We start from the raw sequence: 27,821 nt of genomic DNA, 5'->3' as shown, positions 1-27,821 counted from the left end.
TCGATAAAATCAAGGGCAGACAATGCTGATGCCGCTACCGACGTTACTGCTCGCGTCGGCAGAGGCAGCGCACGTGAGGCATGCTGGGCTTCTTCTTCTTCATCATCATCTTAGCCGCCCAGTGGGTGGAAAAGAGGTGGCATCGCTGCCAGCGTCGCAGCGACAGCAGGCAGCAGCAGCAACCCCCAAGGCAACATTATTGTGAAAGTTTCCGCTTGTCAGAGTGTGTGTGTGTGTGAGGGAAGTAAAATGAAATGAGAAAGCATGAAAAATAATCATTTTGTGGAGCTGCCTCCCACACACCCCCTTATCACCTCCTTTAGTCCCAAAGAAACTTTTTGGGGCGGTGCCTGGCAAAATATTTCAAATTGCAGAGCAGTAGCTAAAAAAAAAAGTATAGTCCTTAGGGGTTGTGGGCTCCTTCGGTAGTGTTTTCACAGTCGTGGTCATATTATTAGAACTGCCTAGCTAAAATTATTATTTGTTCTTATTATTTCTATCAAATTGAAATATTTGTTAAGGTTTCTTTTATTTATTGATTAGTAGTTTATTGTTAAGAGTTTATATTAATTAATTCTAACTTTTTTCAAATATTTACCCCATATAATATTATTTTTTTTATTAATAATTACATAAAATTAAATAATAACATATAGAAACTTAATAATATAATATAATATTCAATTTTGACATTTTTTTCGTCACTAAAACTGAAAAAATAAATTTAAGGAATGTCATAGCTTTCGTCACTGGAACTTTTAAGTGATTTTTAAATTACATAAAAAATAAGCTCTAAAAATAATTTTTTTTTCTACAACTCTATTATTTAATTCCTTAAAACTCTAATAATATAAAATATTTATTTTTCTTTCCCTAGTCCTTCTTAAAGTCTAATCTCCTTCCCCCGATTGTGACCCACTCTCCGCGTCCGCTCCACACTCTCTTTCCGGCTCTGTCTTGGTCCTGTTTTGGGGCGCTGTCAGCGGCAGACAAGAAAGAACGAGCTGAAGTACGAACAACGGAGGACAGAGAAGCGAAAATGGCAGCAAAGGAACAGCAGCTAAAAAGAAGCTTCTGCTTAGCTTAGGTTTTATTTTCGGTTCGAAAAAGTTTTTTTTATTTATTTATTTTTGTTTTTTTTTTTTGGCAAGGAGAACTGCGAGGATAAGAGGGTGTGGTTGTCCTGACAGGATATTGTTTTTCTTATTCGTTCCTTTTTGTTTTCGTATTAAATGGCGCGCCATCAAATTTAATGTGTGGACTAATAGAAAATGGCGTCTGCATTTAAATATCCTACCCCCACTCCTATTTTTGGCAAGGACGTCAGGGACGTCAGAATTCTTTTTCTTTTTTTTTTTGGTCTGACATTAAATTAATGTGAAAATGTCAAATTCGAGGATATGGGAGGCGGTGTGCCAGGATTGGCTTTCCAGGATAGGTTTCTTTCTTTCTTTTTTGTTTTTAGGGGGTAATGTGATACACACAATGGTAACACGGGCGTGGCTTATTTCGTGCCATTCTCCTTCTCATTATTCCTTTAATTTTCTTCATAGACTTGATTTTGGGGCTTTAAGTTGCTGTTTTTTGGCTTTAAAAGGGGGGTAGGTCACATATTTAATTGAAGCAGTTTTAAATTTAATATTTTAATAGGCTATAAGCACCTTATTTTCTCTAAATTGCTAAATTTTCCCTTTTTTCGTCACAAATTATTGCAAAACAGTAAGTTTTTGTTGAAAATTTGTATCGGAAATGTCTAATTTCAAGAAAAAATAAAAACTAATGGAAAAAAGTTAAGAAACTCAAAAAATTTGTAGGCCTATTAAAATTTTTTGTAAAGTTTCGTCACCTACGTGGTCTGCCTTCCACAAAGGTTCTAAAAAAGTATCTTTCCCTACAAGATACTTACAAGAAAGCCATCTATCTTCATATTTCATGAATTAAATTATTGGCATCAAAGGAATTATTATAAAATAGATAAAAACTTGAAGATTTTCAACAAAAAGATACAAACACTGAAAGAAATTTTAGAAAAAAATCAATTTTCAATTGAAAGAGATTAGAATATTTATAAAAATAAATAAACTCCTTTATAACTCCTTTATTTTTTTTTCATTTTTAATCTCTAACTTTAATGTATTATGTATAGTGCCCTGCCCCCCTCTCCCCCTTAATTTCTTCCTGTGTGTGAAATGCGGCAACCTCGCAGCCCCCAAGAAGAATGCCAAAGTAAAAATGGGCGCAAAAACTAGTTACACCAACACAGACAAAGTCTGATACTGCGCCCATGTGTGTGTGTCAGAGTGTGTGTGTGTGTGTCGCAGACAAGATGCCAGACCACCCAACGCCACCCACTGACCTGGCACGTATACTACACCCCCTCCCCCCTCCATCTACCCCAAAAGTTGAGCTCTTGGGGCGTTGTTGCCGCATTATTTTTTATCAAAAATGTTATCAAAATGTGCGTTGCCAGCTGCGGCTCAAAGGGGGGTGGGTGGGGAGTGGGGTGTTGCTCTGCCGCCTCTGCCTTCTGTGCGAATGAGGTCGCATTGTGGGTGGGTTGGGTCGGTAGCTGCTTCTCTGGCTTAGGATGCCACAAGAAAAAGTTGAAAATGAAAATAATGACAGCGTTGACTGAGAGCCCAGAAAGAGAAGACACAAAAATAGAGCGAGAGAAGGATAATCTGAGAGGTTATAAGATACTCTTAATTAGAGTCTAAAATAGTTTAAATTTTATTATTTTTTTCTATAAATAATTTACAAAAAACATGTATTATGAAGCTAAAGACCCGAACCAATAGTTGAAACTAAGATATCCTTAATATCCTTTCTGTGGGAGGCTAATCTTTTGGTAATCTCAGTGGTCCTGAAGTAGAGTATCTCAATTGGGGGGTTGATAAGTGTGGGGTAAGTGGGGTTTTCTGGTTGGAATCTGCTGGGCTGACTGGCTTTTGTTTTGTTTTTGTCTACGAGAAGAAAAAGTTGCAGAGACTGTGGAATTTTGCGCATGTACAACAAGATACATAATACACACAACGCAACGTAAATTCGTTATCGATTTTCTCTGTTGCCATGTAAGAAGAACATGTGAGGGGGGGTATATGTATGTAAATGTTCTCCTTGTTTATGTTTATGGCATTTTAGCATAACGGCAGCGGTAAAATGTATGGCAGTCCATACATCTATCTGGCTCAGCCAAAGTATCCTCTAGATGCCAAAGCATCTCAAAAGGTACAAGAGATACGATACACATACGGATACGGATGCCTGCCATTTTGTATCTGTAATTTACAGTTTCATGCCCCGCTGGCTACGAAAGCCAAGTGGAAGATACTATCCATGTATCTGACAGATACTATTACTATTACCTCTCTCGACATGTATCTGAGAGATCTGAGGGCCTGTACGAAAGAAATAGAGCGATTATTAGCGAAAGGAAATAGAAAAGTATACTTTTCTATCACTTTTAAGTTTAAATTCCTTTCAAAAGTATAGAATATTTCAGGAATCTCTAAAAGGAACCTCCATAAATCATACATTTCTTTCATTTTTGAGACAAAAATGCTTTAAAAAATATAGAATTTTTAGAAGAAAGAATGATAGCAACCTATAAATATCCGAAAACTCCTTAACTTCAAAAAAATAGAAAACTTCAATGCAAACTATACTTTTCTATCATTTTTGAGGCTACATTTAATTGAAAAGTATTAAATTGTAAGACACTGAAAGAAAAAAACCACTAAACCTAACAAAAAAAACCTCCATAAGATCTTAGGAACCTTCTAAAAACGGAATATTTTAACAACAACATAGTTTTCTATCATTTTTTGAGCCCAAAACTCCTTAAAAAGTCTGAAATTTATCAAGAAATTTCTCAGAATCTTTATAGAACGGAATACATTAATTAAAACCAACTTTTCTTAAATTTTTAACATTTTTTTTAACCGAAAACTCTTTAAAAAGTAACAATTTCTATTAGAAACTCTGAAAATCTGAAAGTATATAACTTAAAATAGAACCCAAGACCCTCCACCTCATCCGTCAAATAAAAACTGGCAAAAATGGTAAAGAAAATAGGAAACAGGCTGTTCTGACAAGGAGTCACATGCCAAAATCCTTGATAAATCAGTCAATCACGCCATTTGATCGAGATTACAGCCCCAAATGGCAGCCCCAGAGCCCCCAAAACGTGTTGGGCGAACAATATATATTTATTTTTGTATATATTTTGCAGTAGATTGGCTGGCCCTGCAGTACGTGCGTGTTTTCCATCAAAAGAAATGCCAGAAACTAGAATTTTAAGGGTATTAGAGTTTGAAGCTTAGGAGAGTTGGTATTTTGTATTTAATTTTGTAATTTTTCAGGCTGTTTTTGAGATTATTTTTGCAGAAAAGCGATGCCTTGTTGTCTTGGCTTGGCTTTGGAGGAAAATCTAGAGTAAAACAACATCCTGCTGGCCCCAAAAAAGTAAAAGGTGTGGCAGCAGAATTAAGCAAACATTTATCGATTTATGGGCCAGAACTTAAAGCCTCAACTGTAACAGCACCCCCTACACATAAAAAAAAATATATATATATATATGTATATGTACAAGTAGGGGAGTTGGAGAGTGTCCCTGGCTGATTCGATTTCAAGTGAAGCCCATTAAGCGACGAATCAGCACAAAAAAAAATGCACAGAGACGAAAATTGGTAAAGGGAATGGCAGAGAGAACAGACTGGAGGGGGTAACCCCAATTTGTAACCATTGATTGCTAATTTAATGAATGAAAAAAAAAAAAATATATATATATAACAAGTATTTAAGGTCGTGAAGATAAAAACATCTCATAAATCCCAGGGCTTTATGGAAATCTCTTTGGAAAAATAAACAAATTCCTTTATTTTTAGAAAAGAGATTTTCCACAAAAGAGAGTGAAAATTTAGGGCCTTGTGGTAGAAAAATTAGGAACTAGAGAGTCTTTAAATTAAAGTTTGAACAAAAATCTATTAAAAATAATCAATTTTTAGTGAAAAATATTTAAAACTTTACCTTAAAAATCAATTATTAATTTAAAGCAACTAATATATATACAAGATCTTTTAAGTAATGTCTAAAATTAAGGTTTATATCATTTTTAGAATGCAGTTTTTCATAAAAAATCTTTAAAAATTATTTTAAAACTCAACTTTTTATGAAAATCAACTAAAAAATACCAGATCTTTAAAAATTTGTCTAAACACACGTTTTACATTATTTTTTAAATAAATTTTTAGGAGAAAAATGTTTAAAACTTAAGTTTTAGTAAAAATTCTTTTAAAAAAATTACTAAAAATCAACTATTAATAGAAATAAACTAAAATATCTACTAAATAAGTCTAAAAACATTTCTTTTTTTTGTAAAAATTATTAAAAACTTTGTTTTTGTTTTTGTAACAAAAACTAAAAAATACTTCAATTCTCTTGAATTTTTTAAAAGAAAAAAAAATCTTGAAAAAACCAATCAGTGTGAACATGATGCCCCCCCTTCCATGCATCTAATGCCCCACACAAAGCCACAAAGTTGCAAATCCAGCAGTAACTAAACAAGAAAAAAAAATAGAAATAAAAATAAAAATATAATAAAAGCTACAAAAATACAGAGACAACGAGAGAGGCAAAAGGAAAACCAATAAAGGCAACAAACAGTGCCGGGCCAACAACTCGACGTAAACTTCATTTACTGTCTGGCTTTAGCTCCCCACATTCCCTCCCCCTTCACACCCCTTTATTGTTATTTTTTTTCTTCTTCTCTTCTTCTCTCCATTCCCCATTCCAGCAGTATTGAAAAAGGCCTGCACGCAGTTTGGTTTTTTTTGTTTTTTTTTCCTCTTATTTCTAGCCCCCAACACAAAATTACTTTTTGTGGCTTGACTGGTCATGTCTCTCTCGCCCTCTCGCTCACTGGCCCGCTTCCTCTCACTATCTATAGACAGTGGCGGGCAAGATATTAGCTCCAACTAGGGGCTCATTAAAGCTAAAATAAATATTTTATATTAATAAGTGCACTAAACATAACCACAACTTATTACTCTTACTCTACTATTATTATATTTTCTTTTTTATCTTATTCTCTCTTATTTATTGTTGTATTTTTTTAGTTTTCTCTTTTTCTTTATAATACCTTGAGTTCATTCAACTGTCAAAAAAAAAAAAGAGCCAAAAACACATGGCGGAAGAAGCAGAGTTATAGATAAATATAATCAGAAAGAGATGCAAGATCAAAGCTTACAAAATCTGTAATATTTACCTTTTTTTCCATTTTCCCTCTGTTTTCTTTCTCTACTTTGAATTTATTTTCGTTCGCTGGTGCAGCTGCGTTTGAACTTTTCTACTTTTCGGTTCTAAATTTAAGTTTAATTCTAAACATTTACCGTTAGGTTCTTCCCTAGCCTCCCTTGCATTCTGTAAGTTTCTTGTTGTTTCTGTTTTCGGCATTTATTTATCTATTTTTGTTTCATTTACAGTTCCGTGTGGAGCGTACTGTAGCCTTATGGCATTGTTTCGCCTTGCAGACCTCCAAAATGCAACTATTTCTGGCCCGCATACTAGATACACAGCCAATTCGTATCTATAAGATGCACCACATAAGCGGATGCATCCCATTTGGCGGCGATATCTCTTCTCTAATCTCAATGATCTAAAGAGTGAGATTTTTTTTTTTTGGAAGGCGGAGGAGGAGGAAAAGTTTTCTAACTGTTCCATTACCAATTGCTACGAAAACGAAAAGAGTGCGCCAAAATGGGAGAAGACTCCTCAACCAGGAAGAGATGCGGAAAACAAGAGAGAAGATATGGAGGAAAAAAACAACAATAAACATCTACTGACTCGCAACGGTATATTTTTTTTTTTTTTCCTTTTTTACATACAAGCTTACAAACTTACAACACACATATATGTAGATATGTATGTATGTATTGAAAGCTGCCAGAAGGGGAGCTAGAAAAAGAAGAAACAGTAGGCGGAATGGAGTGGAGTGTGGAGTAGTAGAGTGCAATGGCAACAACTAAAATAAAAAACAACAAAAGTAGCAAATGAAGGAGATAAAGTGGGAAGAGCAAGACCTCTGCTGCTATCTTTTTTCCCCCCTTTTTTTTTTGTTTGTGTGTGTATCCAATGCAGCAGCCGCAAAACAACAACAATAACAACATTAAGCGGCAAAGTAACTTATTTTTGTTAGTTGGCCACGTTTTTTTCTCGTCTTTTTTGTGGATTTCTCTTTCGGCAATTTTTTTTCAAGTGTTTTTGTGTGTGCCTTGGAATTTTGCAAACACAAGCCACAAAAGGGAAAGAGAAATTAATTCTGGAGACGTTAGGCTCCCAGACCCCCTCCCCCTCTCTTGCTACCTCTCTCTCTCGCTCTGGCATGCAAAAATAAAAGAAAAACAGTTGCAACAACTTTTAATTGACAGAGACTGCGGTCAGGTCGGGTTAGATGGACTGGACGCTTTGGATCTTGCCAACAGCAATCTCTGGCATTTTTGTCTTTAATTGGATTTCATGGATAACTTTTGATTGCCTCGAACGACAGATGCTACAAATTCCAAAGATTCTTATTGGAATGTAAAAGCAAACAAGCAAGTTTTTCTCCGATTTTAGATGAATTTTATTTATTTATTTTGTAAATTGTAAGCACATTCCTAGTACGACAAGTGTGAGAATAACAGTGAACACACATTCTCTCTCTCTCTCTCTCACTCTTCCTCACTTCATACTTTTAGCGATAAGAAAAGTTTTGATTTCTTTTGACTCAAAAAATTTTTACTCACATTTCGCGCACTCAGCGCTCTGGTCTGCTTCTTCTTGTTCTTCTTCTTATTCCTCCTCGTGCTTTGTCAAATGTGATAAGCCGTTAGCCGACGCCTCTAGCCCTCTCTCTCTCTCGCTAGCTCTCTCTGTTACTGTCTCTCTGATTGCTCTTCTCGCGTTCTCTGAAGTTTTTGGATCTTGTTTCGTTGATGTTTGTTGTTGTTGTTGCTGTTGTTCTTGCTGTTGATGTTGATGACGTTCCGGTTTAAAAAGAAACGGAAGACCGTGAGATACTTGTGTTACTTGAAACCGCAGTTCACTATTAGACACTACTAATTAAGCTTTTCAAATTATATATATATATATATATATTTTTCCTTTTCTTTTTTCCTATTACTATTATGTTTTCGTTGTTAAACTCTGCAAGAAATACACACAATTATTAAACTTTTCACTTTATTTCTTTATTTTATTCTCCTTTCAGCTGCCCATTCTTCTTCTTATGCATCAGTATGGGTAAACACACACACACACGCACACGTACACACACCGACACAAACACAAGCGTAAAACTTGCGGCGGCTACTGCTTCTTCTTTTTCTTTAAGAGCAGCCTCTTCTTTTTTTTTTTTCATCGCATCGTGTATTTTATAAAATTTTCTTTGTTGCAACTTGAGCATTTGTTTTAGCTCTCAAGCAATAATCACACACATACACACACACACACACTCACACACACTATGGCATTAACAGCCATTAATTTATATATTTTTTTTGCCGCTGCTGCTGCTATTGCCTTTTGTGCCCACTCTTTTTCGCGCACTCTGATTTTGTCGGTGTGGCCCACACGCCATTCACGTAATTCAATGATTTCCACAATAACTTACTCGATTTTGGCCGTCGAGAAGCGGCTATTGTATAATTGGCGATTTCTTTCTCCTCTGCTGCGGCCCAAAAAGGTTCAGTACACAGGCACAGGCACACACACCCGCACTTTATTTGCTCCGCTGTCCGTTCGTTCGCGCTGGGTTTTCGGTTTCTTGTGTGCCTCTGTTTGGTTCCACTGTGTGGTATTAGTGTGGCCAGAGCTCGAAATAACAGCTGTTTTTCATTCGTGTTTGCTTTGGCACACCATTCATACCGGTTCGTTATTAACCGGTTCGTTGACTTTTTACTTATTTTTAAAAGAAAAGAGTTGTTTCAAAGAATTTTTTTGAATTTTAATGTTATTATAAGCACAAAATAAGAAAGCCTTCAATATATTTCCAAATATATTTGTATTTAAATAGGGTTTCATAACAATCAGCTTTTGTTTGTCTCAGCAGTAGTATTTTTCAACACTAGTTTCTGGATAATTTTAATTATAGTATATTTTGTAATAGATTATAGTATTTTATTTCTTAATCTTATCTTTTTATATCTTTTATATATAAAACTATCCATTGACATATATTTTATAAAACCAATAAATGGCAGCTCCAAACACATTTCGTTTCCTGTTTCACTTCTCCTGTTCCAGTACCAACCGTTAGGAACAGGAGTGGCGCCACACGCACTGTTGGCTACACTAATTCAAAAAACTTAAACGGAATTTGCATTCTGCCGTAGGAACTAACTAAAAATATATAAAATAATTTTGTAAAATCAGCAGAATAGCAGGTTAAACATTACATTAATAAAATTTAAATGAAGTATTGCTATAAAATGTGTGAAGAGATAGTCCTGATAGCCCAGCTGTTGTGCTTTGCACTGGTCACACTAATTTCACAGTTGAACCCAGCCCTGAGACCCGAATGACAGTGGAACGACTCGGAGAAACAAAAAACAACCCAGCGCGAACGAACGGTTACTTCGCGGCGGATACCTCTCGTATACGGCTAAGTAAAGTTCAATCAGGCGCCCATAATGTTAAAACCAAAGTGCAAATAATAATTAATAATAGTGGTCTGGTCTGGCCCGGTCTGGTCTGGCTGGTTTTTCTGCAAAGTGCGATTATCAGCGGAGAGAGAGAGAGGAGGTGCTGCAGAAGAACGCATCAAAGAAAATCTAATACACAAAGTGAAAACCGAAATTGTTGTTAAAAAAAAAAAGATATAACGCGCGTGTGTTTGTTGTTGGTACGCCAGTTGTTGTTTTGTTAGTTTGAAGAAAAAAGGGCGTCGCAGTTGGAAAATTTATGTGTGCATAAAAAAAAAAAAATCAAACTGCAGTAGCAGCAGCAGCCAAGCCAGAAGGAGAAAAAAAAAAGAAAGAGAGCGTACCTGGAGAGAGGAGAGAGCAAGCGGGGGTGAGGCACAATAGCTGTTGTTGTTGTTGCCTGCAGCTCAAAGGTGAGTGAGTGAGTGAGAGAGTGAGTGAGTGCGTGCCGAATGTTGTTTGTTGTGCCAAGTTGCTTATTTAAGCCTTTGTTGTTGGCTTTTAGTTTTTGGTTTTTTCTCTTGTTTTTTTTTTCCTTCTGTTTTTGGCCCATCAACCACACCTATGCCCGCACAGGCACACACAGGCACGTAACTGCAGCCCGCAAAACGTGTCTATGCCGGTGTGCGAGTGTGTGTGGGTTTAGTTTAAAAATTTATTTATTTTCCGTCAATATTCTGGGGCGGATTTGGTCCAGCTATCTTGGTTTTTTTTGGCCTAAAAATGGTTCTGGCTCATGGGTTTTTGTTTTGGAATTTTTTTTTGGAATTGGGTTGTTTTGGTTTATTTTTATATTTTACTAAAAAATAATTATAACTATTGCTAAAATATAATTTTTAAGCTCTTAAAGGCTTAATATTTTAGCTACGAATATTTTTTAAATATTTTTATTCCATTTAGTTTTTGTTTTTTAGGATGGAGGAATAGAAATATTTATATAGAATTATATATATAGGAATATTTAATATAATTTCATAATAAAATACTTCAAAATCATATGTTTTAAACTGGGAATTCTTAAAACTGAAACATATGTATGAAATTTCATTTTTTTTGTAAAAATAAACTCTGTTAAAAACAGTATTAAATAATAATTATATTAGTATTAATAAATAATAACTAAAACTGAGCTAAAAAGAGTATAATATCAACATAGTTGTGAAATATTTTAATTTCAATATTTTGATTTATTTATTACACATCAGGATGGATTATTAAAAATCAGTTTTTTTTTTTACTAATTCTAAGTGATTAATATTTTTTTCTCATAATAAAACGCATTAAAATCAATCAAATATAGTGTCATTAGACATGATTAGCCTATTTTTTAGTCAAATTAATACAATTAAGAGCTAAAAACCAAGCAACTTTATGTCACAAACAATGAAAAATGAATTTTAAATTATATTGATATTTTTTTTAAATGAAATCAGGTTTTAAATAATGTTAAAATATGAAAAAAAATATATACAAGACAATATGTCTTATTTCTCATATAATTCTATGTAATTATTTAAATTATTTAACTTTTAAAATAAAAAGAAATATTGAAAACGCAATATGTATGTCTAATTTCTTAAAATTCCTCTTTTGTCCATACCCTCGATGATTAAATCCGCTCCTGGAAAGTGATGCGGATGGCCTGGCTTTCGCTGCTGCGACTGCACTTTGATTACAATTCCCCCTCCCCCCTAGTCACCCCTCGCTGACATCTCCCCAACACAATTAAAGTTAATAACAACTTTAATTCAATTAATAATCAGAGAATAGCAGAATAGAGAAATTGAAGCATTGTGGTGGCATGTGGCAGTCATAGTACATACTATATAGTACATATCTATGTATATATTTAGTATGTATATAGTATGTACTATTAGTTTAGTATATACTTTCTTTATAAATGCCTTTTAATCAATTTAAATGGCTGCTAGACATCTTCTGTGAGATAGTTAGTATTCAGAGTCGGTTTGTTTAGTTCCTTTTTGATTGCAGCTTCTTCCTGTTTGTTGTTACTGTAATTGTTGTTGTGATTTGTGGCAAGTAATAGAGTGTTGTTGTAACGGAGACTGGCACGGCTGAGAGCCTACAAGAGCACTTTGTCTGCAATTGAATTAAATTCAAGAGGAGAGATACACTTTCTTAATATACACTGTGAGAAAAATTAATGCTAGTTAGCTTGAATTAGTATAAATTATTTTTAATATTTATGTATTTTTTTCTCAGTGTCTGAACAGTTATTTCTGGCTCTCTCTCTCTCAATCTCTCTCTCTTTGTTTATATTATTTATTTAATTTCGTGTGCAGATCAACCACCCCGCCCCGTCCCGCCCCACCTCTCTCAAATAATCTCTTCTGGGGCTGCTGTGACAACTGATGGTTTTATTTATGAGATTCTTTTCGGTTTTCTCGGTTTAAGATATAAGATATATAGATACAATATATTATATACATTATCCCCATAAATATCATATATTTTCATTGAAAAATTCCTTAAAATTCTTTTCTCTCTTTTTTTTTTGTTTAATTTAATTTTGGAAAATAATTAGCTTCCATACTTTGTTGCCAAGGGGGAGGCGCCACATGTGAGAATTTTTGAGTGCGAAGACCTAGACATTAGCCTCCTATGACGTCAAATAGTAAGAGGGTGGTAGGGAGAAAATTAAGGCATTTTTTTACTGAGGTGTGACTCTCAAAAAAGATTCAATTAAAAGCATTTTTTTTATTTCCTTAAGTAATAGGGGCTATAGGGGCTTATTGATACTTTAATTACCCTCACTTTTCTTCTTAATTTCCCAAAAATACTTCAATCAAACGCTCTCTGATGAATCGCTTTCGGATATAACCCAGTTTCATGATTTTTTTCTCTTCATTTTCACTTTTATTTCCATTAATCTTGGCCAAGTAGCGTGCATTATGCAATATAATACCACGAAAACACGCAATTATTAGCATATTTAATCGAGTTTTTGTTTTTTTTTTTCGGGCAAGGTAAGTGGGGAAAAAAATAAGAAGAAGCATTGGACTTTATTTTGTTCTTGAACTTCTTGCGAACCGATTTCGTTTCGATTTGTTTTTGTTAATTCCTTCTGTTTATTCTCATTCGCTAACCCCCTCCCAATAGTGCCGTTGTTTTTGGGCGTGTGCCATGGCAGAGAGAAAGCGAGAAGAGAGTGGGAGAGAGGTGAGAGTGGGAGAGTGGGAGAGAGGTGAGAGACACGTGCTGACCCGGCTCTTTAATCACTTTTGTCCTAGCAACACCCATACCGTTATAATTTTTGTTTTGTTCTCTTTTTTGCTCATTTTCTTATGGAAATTAGTGTTCTCTCCATATGGGAGAGTCTCTATAAAAGATGTTCTAATTTTTAATTATTTTTAATTAGAAAATGACATTCGATTTGTCTGAAACTTTCAGAATTTATGTATTTGGGAGTGCTGATTACGGGAAAAATAGTTAAATCATGGTAGACTGTTACTATATGCATTATATGAACCTTAATCTGACTGATTAGATGCCACTTGTTGGGGCTAATCGCGTTGATTACGGTTTATTACTCGTAATTGATTGATAAAAGAGAGTCTACTTCATTCTTTCGCAATTCGACCATAAAAGACATTGTGTTTTAAAAGGAATTCTCAGCTAAATACGCAGAAACGCAAGCGTATCTGTATCTCTGACTCACTAGTATCTCACAGATAGTTATGACACTGACCTTATAAGTTCAACTACAGTTTTGTTTTTGTTGTTATGTTTTTGCTTTTTTTTAGCGCTCTAATGGCCCCAACTTCCGTTGTGAAAAATGTACACATAAATTGTTAAATTGTTTTGCGCAAAAAAGCAAAAAAAAAGTTTTCACTTTCACCTTTTGATTGTGATTGGCGGATGGGAAATGGAAAGGAGAGAGGGGGCTAGAGGACTCAATCAATCAATAATTTAATATTTGATAGGCGACACATGGAAGGCAGCCGAGTCAGAGTCAGTTACATAACCAGATGAAGTGGCCTGTTTAGTGATGTCTTATTATCATAAAAGATACAGGGTGCGTACGGTATTTGAGGACATTGATATATGAGGCTGCCATTTTGTACCTAGTGTTGTGATCTTTTTATTCTTTTTAGATTAACAATGGAGGACAATATTCTAACTCAAGAAATGAAAAGACATGCGGTTATCGTTGCTTTACACGCAGAGCACAGCGATCTTGAAATAAGCACATTTTTGAAAGTCGCCCGATCATTCGTTTATAAAGTTCGTCAAGAGTTGCAATCATCTGGTGGGAATGTGAAAAGCACTGGAAAGCGTAAAAAGCACGAACAACGTTCAGATTGTGTGAAAACACCAAAATTTATTGAACAAGTTCAGGATACTGTTGACCTGGACCCTTCCAAGTCCATGAGGGCCGTCGCTAGGGACCTCAACGTTTCTGAGGGTTTAATCCGGAAAATTGTCCACGAAGACCTCCGGTACAAATCTTATGTGATGCGTAGGGGTCAGTTTATGTCAGCACAAACTCAGGATCAGCGATTAATTCGTGCAAAACGACTTTTGAACAAATTAAAACATCCTGACTGTCCGGATGACCACGTTACCCCACACTTGTGGCCACCTAGCTCACCGGATCTTAATCCTTTGGATTACTACGTATGGGGCGTACTTGAAAGGGACACCAATAAGTACCCTCACAACACGGTTGCTTCCCTTCGAACTAGTATTGCCAAAGCAATGCCCGAAATGAATAAGGATCATCTAATTCGGGCATGTAAACGTTTCCGATCGAGAATTGAAGCTGTAATTGCAGCGAACGGGGGTTTTATTGAATAATTGTTTAGTTTAAGTATCAATTAACTTGCTGTAAAAATTTGAATGAATTACAATTACTTTTGTTAAAAATAGAAACAATTTAGTTTTAACAGCAATATGTCCTCAAATACCGTACGCACCCTGTATATTATTATCCAACTCTTCCCCTCTTAACTCTTAAATCAATAAATATTAGACCCCTTTTTCGGTTTAGTGTAGGCTTTGTGTTGAAAACAATTGAAATTCATCAAGCGAATGCGATCAACGTCAGTGGCAGGCGCGCAAATGAATCATTCTCGGTAGCAGGAAGGGGGTCTGGACTCTGCCTGGGCGACTCTTTCGTTCTGACTCCAAAAATGGCTGCCTGGCGAAAAACTTGTTTCCTTTGTTTATGTTTTTTTTTTGTGAATATTTCCCTGTTTTCTGGTCGAAAATCGCCAAAAGCTAGCCGCCCAGCTTTGCGTTTTCCTTTCCGGTCGTCTCGGATTTCATGATGAGTTTGAAATTTCAAGCAGAAGCGCCTCATTTGTTTATATATTTATTTTATTCATTCTTTTTGCGTATTAGCATTTTAGTCATGCCAGCCCAGTCTCAGTCAGTGTTTGCTTTCGGTGTAAAAATGCTAAACAGGTTGATCTTTGTCCGATGAGTAATGATAAAAAATAAAAAAACAGCTGAACAAAGACATTAATTTATATAACAAGAGGCTATTACATCCATTTATTAGGGTTTCTTATAAAAAAAATAGTTCTCAAGAAGAAATAGATATCATTTGGTTAACAAGATACTCACAACTTATGGTTTCTTCTCGGAAAGAAAATTTGTTCAACTCTTTAGTCGAAATATGCTAATCAGACTCATACTTTTCTGAATATTTGTCTAGAGTTTAGTCACTGAATATAGCCAAGTCAAGATGACAAATCAAGAATCTATAGGCAGTTTTATAATATATATATCTTTTCGATCTTTTGGATCTGAGCAGAAGTTATCTCTCCTATAAACTTCATCTCTATTCTAGAAACCTCGTTTCTCTGTTGCCATTTCTGCAAATTTACATTATACATTATTTTACATTATACATTACATACAGACGTACATTATGCGACAGCGCCTTTTGTTAGATTGGGGGGTATGTAGGTTACATGTAGAATATAATTATAAAATAAAAAAACAAGTAACTTTTTTGACTCAAAATGAACAAACATCCATTATTTTTAGTCCCTGCTAAAAAGTATTATTTTAATAGAATCATAACTATTATAGAAAAGTAAAAATTAATCATTATATTAATGGAATATTATTATCTTTTAATAGAAGAAGTAAAATATATTTAAAACACTTTTTTTTAAATAAAAATCCAAACTTATTAAACTTCAAACTTGAACTGTGAGCAGAAGGCCTTAGCTGGTATGACTCTTAGCCCTAAGTTTAGAACTAGTCTCTTAGTTTAGAACTTTAATAATATTAAACTTCAAACTTCAATCTTTTATACCCCTCCCTTAAGCCATGAATCACTATATTTTAGCTTAAAAAACAGACCATTTCGGTAACTGTTTCGGGTTTCTTAAGCTCCAAGCTCTTTGGCGCTCAGTTCAGTTCCCGGCTTAAAGTTCAGCTCGGAGACTCATTTCTGACAAATGCCATGACACCATAAAAAGAATGTCTTGGCCCAACCTCTGTGGCTCTTCTCCCTGGTCTCTTCTCTCTTCTCTCTCAAATCGAAAATGTTATTGACCCGCTCGATGGAAGAGCCTCCCAAGTTGCCCAATTAAATGACGAAACATGGGCGTGGTGGATGTAGCTGTGGATGTATGACAAATAATAAATAATAGTATGCATAATTTCACACAATTTCGTGCCACTCTTGCTAAATGATAATTGTTAATTGTTAAATGCTAATTAGTTAATGCGCAAGCTTGATATTTTGTAATGAATAAGTGGAAATATCTAAAGAGTGTAGTATATATCTCTTAAAAAATCTAAAAAATAATCAAAAAAAAACCTTCAACCTGCGGAAGAGTTCAAGGTTTCTCTGATCTAGTCTCTCTATAATCTTTGAATTTAAAAATAAATATAAAAAATAACCAAAAACACCCACATATGTATGCCCTGCTGGCCATAAAATAGTGTTTTTTTTATAAACGACCTATGAGTTATGGCCAAAAAGAACTATTATATCTGACAGCTCTCAGCATCTGGAGTCGTGTTGCAAGTATTTTTTGTTTTTTTCAAAGAAAGTGGCACAAACCAATTGCGTTAATGGCCACCAGAAGCGGAAGAGAGAGTGCCACAGACCAGAAGTGAAAAAAAAAAAACAAAAAACTAAAAACCTAAAGTCTAAAAACATTAGATAACTGTCATAAGGGTAATTGCCTTTCCAGCTTCAGTTACTCGCTAAAAAAAAACTGTTGAAAGTCATTTTCCAACCGCAGAAACTCAAGAAACCGCAGAAGAAAAACTTCAGATACTCTATCTTTAAACAAAATATGCATTTCTTTTGTAATCTTTCTAGGAAGTGACTCTCTTTCTCGTCAAAACAAAAATATCTGGTTCTGATTAATAGCCTGATGATTCAAATAATTGAACTGTGGGCTTAGCCGAGGGCTGATTAGTGTGTCAGGTGTGTCAGGTGTGTGGGCTGTCCTGTCCACTCGATAAGGTCCGGCAAAATGGTCAGTTGGAGGGAGAAAAGCTCTAGACTCTTGTTGTTTATAAAGTGTAATTTTTTCTCTATTGAGTTTAGTCATAAATGGAATATTTTTATGAACCATTTGTTCTTATTTTGATTTGAAAACTCTTAGTAACTCTGAGATCATTAGACCTTGAACCATTAGACCCCTGGCGCTACCTGAAGTTTCTCCAAAAAAAACTATTTGTTTTTTACCTGCCTTGAGGTCTCTCTACCTTGCTGGATTTCTCATGAATTTGGTGTTTTGTTTGTTGTTTGTTTTGAGACTTTAAATTTAAGAGGTAATTAAGTGTCTAGAACCTCAGTAACTGAGTCATTTTTTGACTGAAACTCTACTCTTTAAAGTATAGAACTCTAAAGTATAGAACTCCCTATCTTATAGACTGCATGTTTCCTCCACTAATTACCCTTTCTCCGGGCACTTGACTCAAATGGCTGATTGATTGAAAAATAATGCCCCTGGTGGCCATCAAAAACCAATTGCAATAACTGATAGGTCAAAAATAGATCTGCGATGGGGGGGATCTATGGCAAAATGCAGCCATAATAAGATTATATTTCTTTTTTTCTTTCAACCCTATTGTTTTTTTTTTACGATTTTTTACGGTTGTGGCTGTCGATTATGACAGCTCCTGGTGTGTGGCGGCGCTGTGTGTCGCTTATCTAAAAACAAACAAAGAGGCAATGTTGTGCAACATTTTCATGCTTTTTTTTTGTCGGAATTCGGAATGAATCACGGCAGCCGCACCACTTGACACCACCTGCCACCTGCCAGCCCGGCAGCCTGGTGCTGCCCCTCAATAAAGTAACATTTTACGGTTTACGGCTTACCTTTGGCTTGTCTCGAATGGCAATTTAAAACACCTGCAACAATAAAACACATAGCTCTGACACAGTTGCGTTAAACTGGCTCGCTTTTAAGTAAAACTTTGCAATTTTTCGTGGCAAGTTCAATGGTTTTTGTCGACTTCCCTGACCTCTCCAACAATAAAAGATACTATGTAATGAAAAATAAAGAAAAATTACATGATTTTTCCTCTAAATTCCTCATCTTAACTCTCTCAGAACTCGAGAAACCAATGAGCTCTGTCTAATTGAAATAAAAAACAACTTTTGAATGCAAAATTATTCCAGACATTAGTTGGAAAGCAGAAATGTGGACCAAAGTCTATAAAAAGCATGCCATGGGACTTATGGGGGTGTAATTACTTGTTGACTGGCTGGCTGGCTGGCTGGCTGGCTGACTGACTGCCTTTGTCTGTGACTTATAATTTAATGCCCTCTTTATGTTTATAATCCCAGCATGGTGACCTTCACAAATGATAACCAAGCTGGGCTACAGAGACTCTCTCTCTCGAGATGCAGCGTTGCGGCATTTCAGTTGTGAGTCATTCGGGGAAATAGATATAGAAACGTTCCTAACTTTAAACCGCAACTAAGGGATGAGAATCATAGCTTCTCATGATGATTCTTATCAACAAAAAAATGTGCCACTTGTCAGATCTCTGAGTAGAGATGCCACGGGTTCGAAACGTGCTTTCGGAGCAAGTTCCAGAGTGCAATGACCCTGAACCATTTTTCAATGAAAATTAAATGCATTTTATTCGCTGGTGATAAGAATTCTTTTATTAAATAAACTAAAACTGAATAAACTATTACTTCCCTAGAGGGCACAGGCAGAGAGCACTTTGTGATGCCCTTTCTACAATTGTTATTGTTTTGTTTTTTAGCTGCTGTTTTTTTTTTGTTTTTGTTTAAACATCAGTTTAAAGTCGGCACTCGAGCAATAACAACTGCGCCACAGGTGAGATGGGAGTGAAGAAAGCGAAAAGACGCGAACAACAATGCCCGAAATAATAAAAACAAAAACACTGAAGAAGGTTACAAAATACAATGATTGAAATTCACAAACAATCCGAATGAAATGCGCACAAAGAAAAATGATTATGCTTCGCATTTAAACAAGAAATCGTCGTAGCAGGCACATCCGGCCTCGCTTTCCAGCCAACCCACCATCCCACCATCCCACCAACCACCCAACCACCCAACCCACCAACCACCCATCCACCCACCGCCTCCTATCTATCAGCTGTGGAGCAGATGAACGCTTTTGGGTTGAAAGCGCAACGGACTGGGGACAAGAGACTGGGGAGTGAGTGCCTCGAAGCAAAGTCCATCTTGGTCGCCACTCTTCCCCGATTCCCAGAGCGACAGTTTCGCGCTTCATGGCTTTCCAGAGTTGACTTTTAGAGTCTATAGTCTATAGTCCCAGCATTGTAATATTTATTTAAAAAAGACAAATAAATAAATAAATAAAAAATAAGGAATAAAACCCACTACCTTAACGTACAACTTCCTTGAAAAATCATCTTAGATTCCCTGCCATTTCCTCTCGATTTTAATAGAAGAAATTTAAAAGAAATAAATTTTTAATTTCAATTTTTTTTTGTAATTAATTATAACACACATTTTAGTGCCTTTTTACTTTCTTATGGACTCTTCGTAGATACCCTGCCATTTCCTCTGAATCTAATTAGTTTTTGTTAGAAGAAATAACAAATTTCACATTTGAAAATATTCCTTGCTAACTTGATATTTTTTGCTAAATAAGAATATTTAAAAAGATAAAAATTAAAAAAAAAAATCTCAAGAGCTCCTTCTATTAACTTTCTTCATAAAATAAAACTAAAAAGGAAATAAAAAACAAAAGGATAGAGTTAGAATTAAGTGAAATATTAGTTTTAAATATATGTATTTAGTAGATATATTTTAATCAAAAAGTAAAAAATAAACACTTTACTATATGGAATAGATGTACCAATTACCTAAACGTACAACTTCCTTGAGGAATCTTCTAGATTCCCTGCCATGTCGTCTTGATCTTAACGAAACACTTCCTTGAGGAATCCTCTTAGATTCCCTGCCATTTCCTTTCGATTTTAATAGAAGAAATAAATAAAAAAATACTTATTAGTGTATATCATAGAAGTACCAATTACCTAAACGTACAACTTCCTTGAGGAATCCTTTTATATTCCCTGCCCTGCAAGAATTTCTGAAGTGGAAAAGGATTAGAAAGAAAGTGGAAAGTAAAGAAGCAACAATGGGGTAGACTGCCAAGTGGGTGTGAAAGTGACATCCATTAGAGCAGATTAGAATCTGAAAGGATTCCAGAGCTCAACAAAGGAAAGCAAAACTAACTAATTCAGGCGGAAAATATCACAAGTGTAGAGTAATTTAAGACTGGAAGACTATTCCCTGCCTCTTTTGACTTTGTAAGAAAAAAAATAAACATTTAAAGGTCATCTTTGTTATTATTTTTAGGTTCTCTAAGCTCTTTTGTTTATTTTTTCTTCACACTCTTGTATATTTGATGAAATTTTAACGATCATTTTTGATAGAATTCGAACAAACACACCTTCCCTTACCATTAAATTCCTGAAATAATTCCAAGTTACCGGAACATCTTCCTGGTTGGGTGGCGACTGAGTCGGAGGTGCGACTGGGGTATGGTTCTGTTTATTAATAACTCAATTGGGTGTGCTGGCAACCGAACATTGTTTATAATCGAAGTAAACAATTGTTATCATTGTGTGTGCCAGATGAGCCTGAATTTTTTAACTTCATTGGCATGCCGCCCATGGCACTTGGGGCGCTCGTCCACTCACATAATCAGTCTATATAAGGCAGCTATAGGGGCATTATCTCTGATACCATATCGGGCCAAGAACACCTACTATACCTACTATATATATACACTGTAAACATATCTGAATTGGAAGCACTTGAAGTGACCGTGATGTCATTGTTTCCAGACTATTTGAATTACAAGATAGATTCCATATGCCAGTGGGCTCAGGAATTTCAAGAATTCTCTATTCCATATTCTCTAAATATATAGAAACGTATATATATGTTCCGATTATGTGGGGATTATCAGCTGGGGCGGACACTGTGAGTGTGTTTACCTTTGGACTTTGCAATCTGGCCTAGAAAAACGCTTCGAAAAATAATATTTTTATTCATTGAATTCCATTTTCTTGTCTCTATTTCCAGTCGCCGTTGAATGGCAGTCGGCAATAATGGACTCCACGCCTAATGCGGCTCCTCACCCCAATCGGGATCTACTGACTCTCCAGCCGCTGCGATCTTCCCGCGGTTCTAGCTCCAATCTGCGCGCCAGTCGCTCCCCATCCGCCAGCCGAAGTGCCGAACAAAGTAATTATTAATTATCTTTTGCTTTTTCCTCCAAAAATGTCAACCATCCCGGCACTCTCCTGGCTTTCCTTCCTCCTCTATTTCCCAGTAATAGCTTCATAATTGAATTGATTAGTGGATGCTTCCTGCATCTTATCTGCGGGGAGCTTGTCTCTATCTTAGGGTCTGTCTGGTTGCGGTTTCCAAGCCAGATTTGGCTTCGGAATCATTTCCCTTATCAGGGGCGTCACTAAATTTGTTCTTCCGCCAATAAATGAGTGGCTTTAGTGTGTTTTTGAACTCGAAACTATTAAACGTTGTGGAATTTTAGTGGTTTTTATTTTACAATTATTTGTGTTTAAAATTAGAGTGCAATTCGTCACTGGCATTGTCAATAATTTGAAAAATTAGTAAAAACCATAAATCTTCCATAAATTAGAGAAGTAATAGGTGTGGTATTCTTCCTTAAAGTAGATCTTAAGAGTTCTCTTAATAAACTTTAAAATAAAATAAATTTAGAACTTTCCAGCGACGTAAAATATCCATTTTAGTGACGAAAAAAATATAATATTTCTCATTTAAAAATATTTTATTCCTCCAAAGCACTTTTTAGTTTTAAAATTCTCTTTTTTTTGCTGAATAAAAATAGTATAATAAAAATATTTGAGAACAATAAGTTAATAATATATTTTCTCGCACATAATAATTTTCATATTTAATTTAAATTAAAAAAAAAAAAAACTCAAGAGGCCTCTCTAGAAATCTTAAAATAAAAATAAATCATAATTTTAGCCAAAAAATAAAGTTACAAGTAATAAAAGTATGATAGAATAAATAGTAATATATTAATAAAAATATGTGCGAAAAGCAAGTTAATTTCTCACATATTTTTATTTAAAATTGGCAAGAAAAAAGATAGTTTTTAAGTGATGTCTCATAGAACTTTCTCATCCGAGAGATGCTTTAGTCATCAGTCCTCCACACAAAGAAAGCATTTGGGTATTTGGGCCACTTTTGATTCATGTTGTTGGCGCATAAATTCCACTTCCAACAACCCCGCCAGACGAGGATGACTCATCACACCACCCAGCCAGACCTGGTCGTCCAACCACCCACCCCGTTTCACCCCACTTTGTTCGCTTTTCGCCACTTTTTTGAGTTCAGCATCCCACAAGCCTCCACAAGAATACAAAAAGTGTAGCCTACTTTTGAGTGTTCTCTTTTGAGTTACTCGATCTGTGCCTAACATTTGTTATGTTCTTTGATTTCTTATCTTGTTTCTTTGTATTATTTTATTAAAGTTTTTCCTTGTTTTTAGCTTTTTAATCGTTGAATGTTAGCCTGCCTAACTAGCCACACAAAACTTGCATCCAAAAATCAAACAAAACAATCGAAAAGCATATAAGTGTAGGTATTATTCAAAATTTATTCAAAATATTTATTAAACTACTCACTCCACCCAGTCACCCACTCATGGCACTCTCATTCACATAAAAACTTGTTTGTTGCTTATTTTATTCACAGCCAAGATACACGCGATTTTAAACGCTACTAAAACGCCTGCCACCGCTTCTCCATAATACATACCGTCGTAACTCTGTCACTAACTGTCCATCAAAGTCACTTCCACCAGAATATTCACAAACAAGTCACTCACATTCGAGCCACTGCCTCTGAGCCTCTGAAAATATTACAACAAAAAAATAATCAAAAATAATAATAAAAGAAAGCTAAAACCACTTCACCATCTCTCCTAACAAAATATATCTAATAAATTTAATAAAAAAAAATAAGAATTAATCTAATAAGTGCTTTTCTATGCGCCACAATTCGCCAGTGTCCCGGGAGCGCGCCAGCGAGGCAGCGGCAGCCACTCAATCAGCAGCAGCATCCGGCGGCGGCACAGCCACAACATCCGCACCAGTAAGTGGTGCTGGAGCAGGAGCAGGTGCATCGACAATAACGGTTGGAGGAACCACATCCGGATCTGCGGGAACGGGAACCGCCTCCGCGCACAACACCAACAGCAATTCCTCGGCCTCATCCAGCACAGTGGCAGCTGCACAGGCGGCTGTCTACAGCGGCGGCAACACGGTGACCGGCAGTCTGGGCAGCGGCGGTGTGGTGGCTCGTGGCTTCCGCAGCCACAGCCCCACCCACCGGCGACGCAGTCGAGAGCGCCAGCGACGCACCCATGGCTCCGACCAGGGCGGTCTTCTGGCCTACAGTGGTTATGTTGGCGCTCCCGTCGATATGACTGATTTTGGTGCTCCTATCCAAGGTGGGGGAGGAGGAGGAGGAGGAGGAGGTGGTGGGGGTGGCGGTGGCAGTGCCGGCACAGGGAGTGGCCTGGAGGACTCTCGCCTGTCCGGCAACGAGGACTACTACTCCTCGTTCGTCTCCGATGAGTTCGACAGCAGCAAGAAGGTGCATCGCCGCTGCCACGAGCGCAGCTCCAGCGTCCAGGCCATCGACCGGCTCAACACCAAGATCCAGTGCACCAAGGAGTCCATCCGCCAGGAGCAAACTGCCAGAGATGGTAAGTCAAAGGGTCCATTAGTCCAGGGGCTATTCCAGAAACAAAAGTGCAGTATTAGAAAGCAATACCATCATTACCTTCAAGTCCACATATGGCTCCAAACCAAGGTTATATCTCAGCCAATTCTTATCCGATCCTTAAACGGAATATCTCAAACGATTTCTACTTAGATTCCCCTACTTAGATTTTTCTGGATTAAAATATTGAATAAGATTATTTTTTCAATATTTTTCAAAATTTTTCCCATGGACCCCCTTAGAAATGCTTCAATTTCGATATTTGGCCCAAAAGATGTCCATATCTCAGCCTATTCTTATCCGATCTTTAAACGGAATACCTCAAAAGATTTCTACTTCGATTCCCCATCATTCTTCATCAAAATATGAAAGTCCCATTTTTTGAAAATATTTTTCAAAATTTTTCCCATGGACCCCCTTAGAAATTCGTGAAACTCGATATATGGCCCAAACGATGTCTATATTTCAGCCAATTCTCATCCGATCCTTGAGCGGTATACCTCAAACAATTTCTATTTCGATTCCCCAACATTCTGCATTAAAATATGGAACAAGATTTTTTAAAAATATTTTTCAAAATTTTTCCCATGGACCTCTTGGAAATCCTTGAAAATCGATATATGGCCCAAAAGATGTCCATATCTCAGCCAATTCTTATCCGATCCTTAAACGCAGTACCCCAAACGATTTCTACTTCGATTCCCCATCATTCTACATCAAAATATGGAAAAAGATTTTTTTTAAAATATTTTTCAAAATTTTTCCCATGGACCACCTTAGAAATGCTCGAAATTCGATATAATGCCCAAACGATGTCTATATTTCAGTTCATTCTTATCCGATCCTTGAGCGGAATACCTCAAACGATTTCTACTTCGATTCCCCATCTCCCCTTAATTAAAATATGGAACAAGAATTTTATTTTGTATTTTTTAAATCCTTTTCTTCCAGATAATGTTAACGAGTATCTGAAGCTGGCAGCCAGCGCAGACAAGCAACAGTTGCAGCGCATCAAGGTAAGTTTTCCAATCAGAGATGAAAGAGTTAAAGAAAATACAATGTTTTAAACTCCCAAACAGGCTGTCTTTGAGAAGAAGAACCAGAAGAGCGCACACAACATTTCGCAGCTTCAGAAGAAGCTGGACAACTATACGAAGCGGGCCAAGGACTTGCAGAACCATCAGTACCAGACCAAAAGCCAGCACCGGCAGCCGCGCGAAGTGCTGCGGGACGTGGGCCAGGGACTGCGCAATGTGGGTGGGAATATTCGTGATGGAATCACTGGCTTCTCCGGATCGGTGATGTCCAAGCCGAGGGAGTTCGCCCACCTCATCAAGAACAAATTCGGCAGCGCCGACAACATCAATCAGATGACCGATGCCGAATTGCAGGGTATGCAGTCCTCGAATGCCGACGTCCTGGCGGCCAATGAGCGCCTGCAGCAAACACCCGGAGTGGGTACCTCAACGGGATCCGGTGGTGGTGGTCAGAATAATAATACCGGTGGTGGTGCGGGCAGTGGAACAGGAAAGTTCAATAGTGACAATGGCAGTGAGTGCAGCAGCGTCACCAGCGAAAGTATACCAGCCGGGTAAGAGATGAGCTCTAGGACTCTTAGTTATATTTTTTTAATAATTTTTTTCTCTTAAAGATCTGGCAAAAGCCAATCCGGAGCCAGTCAATACCACATAGTGCTCAAGACTCTGCTAACAGAGTTGGCCGAACGGAAGGCCGAGAACGAGAAGCTTAAGGAGCGTATCGAACGACTGGAGGTAAGTGATGGAGAATCTCCTGGTTAGCAACACTTTCTAATCCTTTCGTTTTTTGTTCCATTTTTTTGCGATAGACGGGCCAAAAGGAATTCAACAATCTGACCGCCACGCTCGAAAGTGAACGCTATCGTGCCGAGGGACTTGAGGAGCAAATCAATGACTTGACGGAATTACATCAGGTTCGTATAGTTCATAGTTTATAGCTTCTGGCACTTTGCCCACTATTTCAATATTCGTGCTCATGTCGCTCCTTTGTTCGATAGAATGAAATTGAGAATCTGAAGCAAACGATTGCCGACATGGAGGAGAAAGTACAATACCAAAGCGATGAAAGACTACGTGACGTCAACGAAGTGCTCGAGAACTGTCAAACGAGGGTAAGTAGGAACCAACGAAGCCTACCAAACAAACAAAATAGTAACCATCCAACTCATACCCTTAGATATCAAAAATGGAGCACATGTCGCAGCAACAATACGTCACCGTCGAGGGCATTGATAATAGCAATGCACGGGCCCTGGTTGTGAAACTCATCAATGTGGTATTAACGATACTGCAAGTGGTTCTCCTGCTGGTGGCCACAGCTGCTGGGATTATAATGCCGTTTCTCAAAACAAGGTAAAGAGTGTGATTCATAAATTTATATAATATAGTGATTAAAAGTATTTCTATTTCTGTTTTTTAAGGGTTCGGGTTCTGACCACTTTCCTGTCCATTTGCTTCGTCATCTTTGTGATACGACAGTGGCCGGATGTCCAGGATATCGGTTCTGGGCTGGTGCGACACCTGAAGCAATCGCTGGTGGTCAAATAAGCTCTGCTGGGTTGAAGGGGGCCATCTCGTCTCATTAAGTTTTTAGTTAATTAAGTTCTAAAGTGCATACTTTTCTGTATATAGCTTATCAATAATGATTATAATAATGATCATTTTTAATTGAAATTGTATCAATTATATCCATCACAACCACGAAACACTATCCGAGAAACTGTACAAAAACATTAAATAATCCTTAGCACACACACACTATACCACACACCACACCACACACACATACACATTCTCGCATAAAACGTACACTTAGAAAAAATTGATTTAACCTAATGGTAGTAGTAATAACTTGAAAATGCTGACATGTCTCCGTGCATTACAACTATATTTGAATATATATATAATGTATATGTATAACCTACTATATATAAACAAATTTACAATACTATAATACTATTGAAATTGATTATATATAAAAACAAAAAAATGAAAGTTTGTATAAATCCCGAAATTATTGTATTTATTTTTTACAAATAACCATTATGTACGTACGTTTGCCTAATGATTGTAGCAACTATCGAAGGTGGCCTAAACATCTAAATATAGAAATACCAATTTACACGTGTCGAGTAGGATTATTTGACCAGCTGACGACTTTCCCAGCAGAGATAACAATTAAATCCCACTCTGGCTAAAATTCAAGTTGAAAAAAATAAAAATAAATATATTACATGCGTAAGAAACGAAAGTTCATTGTTTTAATTAAAAATGGATTATGTTGGGAAGCTATTATTAGGTCCTAATGAGACTATCACTATGGTATTTTCTTGGTCAGACCCAGATATCATTAAATTAAGGTAGTGCACAGGACTACCAATGGTTAAATCTATTAAAAAACATATATATATATCTATCTATCTATCTATCAGGTACCTATCCTGAAAAGAAAGACAAGATTGATTGGCAAACAATCTTTATAGACTAGGCTGGAGGAAATTTTAAAAATATATTTATTCTCTCCTAAGTAGCAGGATAGTTTTATAGTCCTACAGAGCCTATAACGATGGAAGTTTCTTGGTCAGATCCAGTAACTATGAAAAGGATTACTAGCTATAGCCTATAAAAAAGGAAGACTATTTTAATCTTTTGGGTAATGGATTATTCTTCGATATTATAATTAAAATAAGAATAGAATAACTAATATCTAGTCACTATGGGGAGATGGGGAGGGAAACATTCTTTATAGACGAGGGTGGTGATTTTAATCAAAAAATGGGTGAAATCTTTATAAAGTCCGTGATATAATATGATACCAAGTCCTTAATGAAGCACAATTATGTAGCACCCTAGGTAGCAAAATTA

At 36.4% G+C, this 27,821-nt stretch overlaps 2 protein-coding genes and 1 long non-coding RNA gene across 8 annotated transcripts in view; 2 read left to right on the top strand and 1 right to left on the bottom strand.

The window, feature by feature from the left end:
- LOC6501137 (histone-lysine N-methyltransferase, H3 lysine-79 specific) overlaps window positions 1-8,865 on the bottom strand; it is a 36,084-nt gene extending 27,219 nt beyond the window's left edge. Inside the window, exons 1-2 of one of the 3 annotated variants that reach the window (XM_044717398.1) lie at window positions 8,651-8,865; window positions 7,785-8,004 (exon numbers count right to left, since the gene is read on the bottom strand). The gene's annotated coding sequence lies outside the window, so the exon portion shown is untranslated. Of the gene's footprint in view, window positions 1-7,784; window positions 8,185-8,650 lie in introns of all 3 variants that reach the window. The other 2 variants (XM_014911414.3, XM_001954584.4) reach the window with 2 other exon arrangements.
- LOC116654773 lies at window positions 6,306-6,895 on the top strand. The gene is made up of 2 exons (XR_004310016.2): window positions 6,306-6,422; window positions 6,483-6,895. It is a non-coding gene; the product is annotated as an uncharacterized LOC116654773 (long non-coding RNA).
- A 646-nt stretch (window positions 8,866-9,511) lies between the features above and the next one.
- On the top strand, window positions 9,512-27,078 carry LOC6499449 (transmembrane and coiled-coil domains protein 2). Of its 4 annotated transcripts, none has more exons than XM_001954583.4 (10): window positions 9,512-10,093; window positions 21,223-21,384; window positions 23,201-23,902; window positions 24,871-24,935; window positions 24,999-25,510; window positions 25,571-25,691; window positions 25,766-25,870; window positions 25,955-26,068; window positions 26,134-26,309; window positions 26,378-27,078. In XM_001954583.4, the coding sequence occupies exons 2-10, from the start codon at window positions 21,249-21,251 to the stop codon at window positions 26,502-26,504; spliced, it is 2,058 nt and encodes a 685-aa protein (XP_001954619.2). In that variant the 5' UTR covers window positions 9,512-10,093; window positions 21,223-21,248; the 3' UTR covers window positions 26,505-27,078. The 4 variants fall into 4 exon arrangements, with proteins under 4 accessions (XP_001954619.2, XP_044574299.1, XP_044574301.1 ...); XM_044718364.1 differs by lacking the exon at window positions 9,512-10,093 and adding an exon at window positions 22,682-22,770 and having other exon boundaries at window positions 21,244-21,384; window positions 22,888-23,902; XM_044718366.1 differs by lacking the exon at window positions 9,512-10,093 and having other exon boundaries at window positions 21,246-21,384; window positions 22,888-23,902.
- Window positions 27,079-27,821: the final 743 nt, after the last annotated feature.

Source organism: Drosophila ananassae, chromosome 2L (genome assembly GCF_017639315.1).
Source record: "Drosophila ananassae strain 14024-0371.13 chromosome 2L, ASM1763931v2, whole genome shotgun sequence".
In the NCBI taxonomy this organism is placed as follows: domain Eukaryota; kingdom Metazoa; phylum Arthropoda; class Insecta; order Diptera; family Drosophilidae; genus Drosophila; species Drosophila ananassae.
The sequence above is the reverse complement of the archived record's forward strand: the minus strand, read 5'-3'. Positions and strand labels throughout refer to the sequence as shown.

What these genes read in the sequence shown, in the direction of transcription:
- LOC6499449 (XM_001954583.4), top strand. Translation starts at nt 21,249, where the DNA reads ATGGACTCCACGCCTAATGCGGCTCCTCACCCCAATCGGGATCTACTG. An exon ending in AGCGAAAGTATACCAGCCGG is followed by an intron (nt 25,511 to 25,570) that starts GTAAGAGATGAG and finishes TTTCTCTTAAAG; the next exon opens with ATCTGGCAAAAGCCAATCCG. An exon ending in AGCGTATCGAACGACTGGAG is followed by an intron (nt 25,692 to 25,765) that starts GTAAGTGATGGA and finishes TTTTTGCGATAG; the next exon opens with ACGGGCCAAAAGGAATTCAA.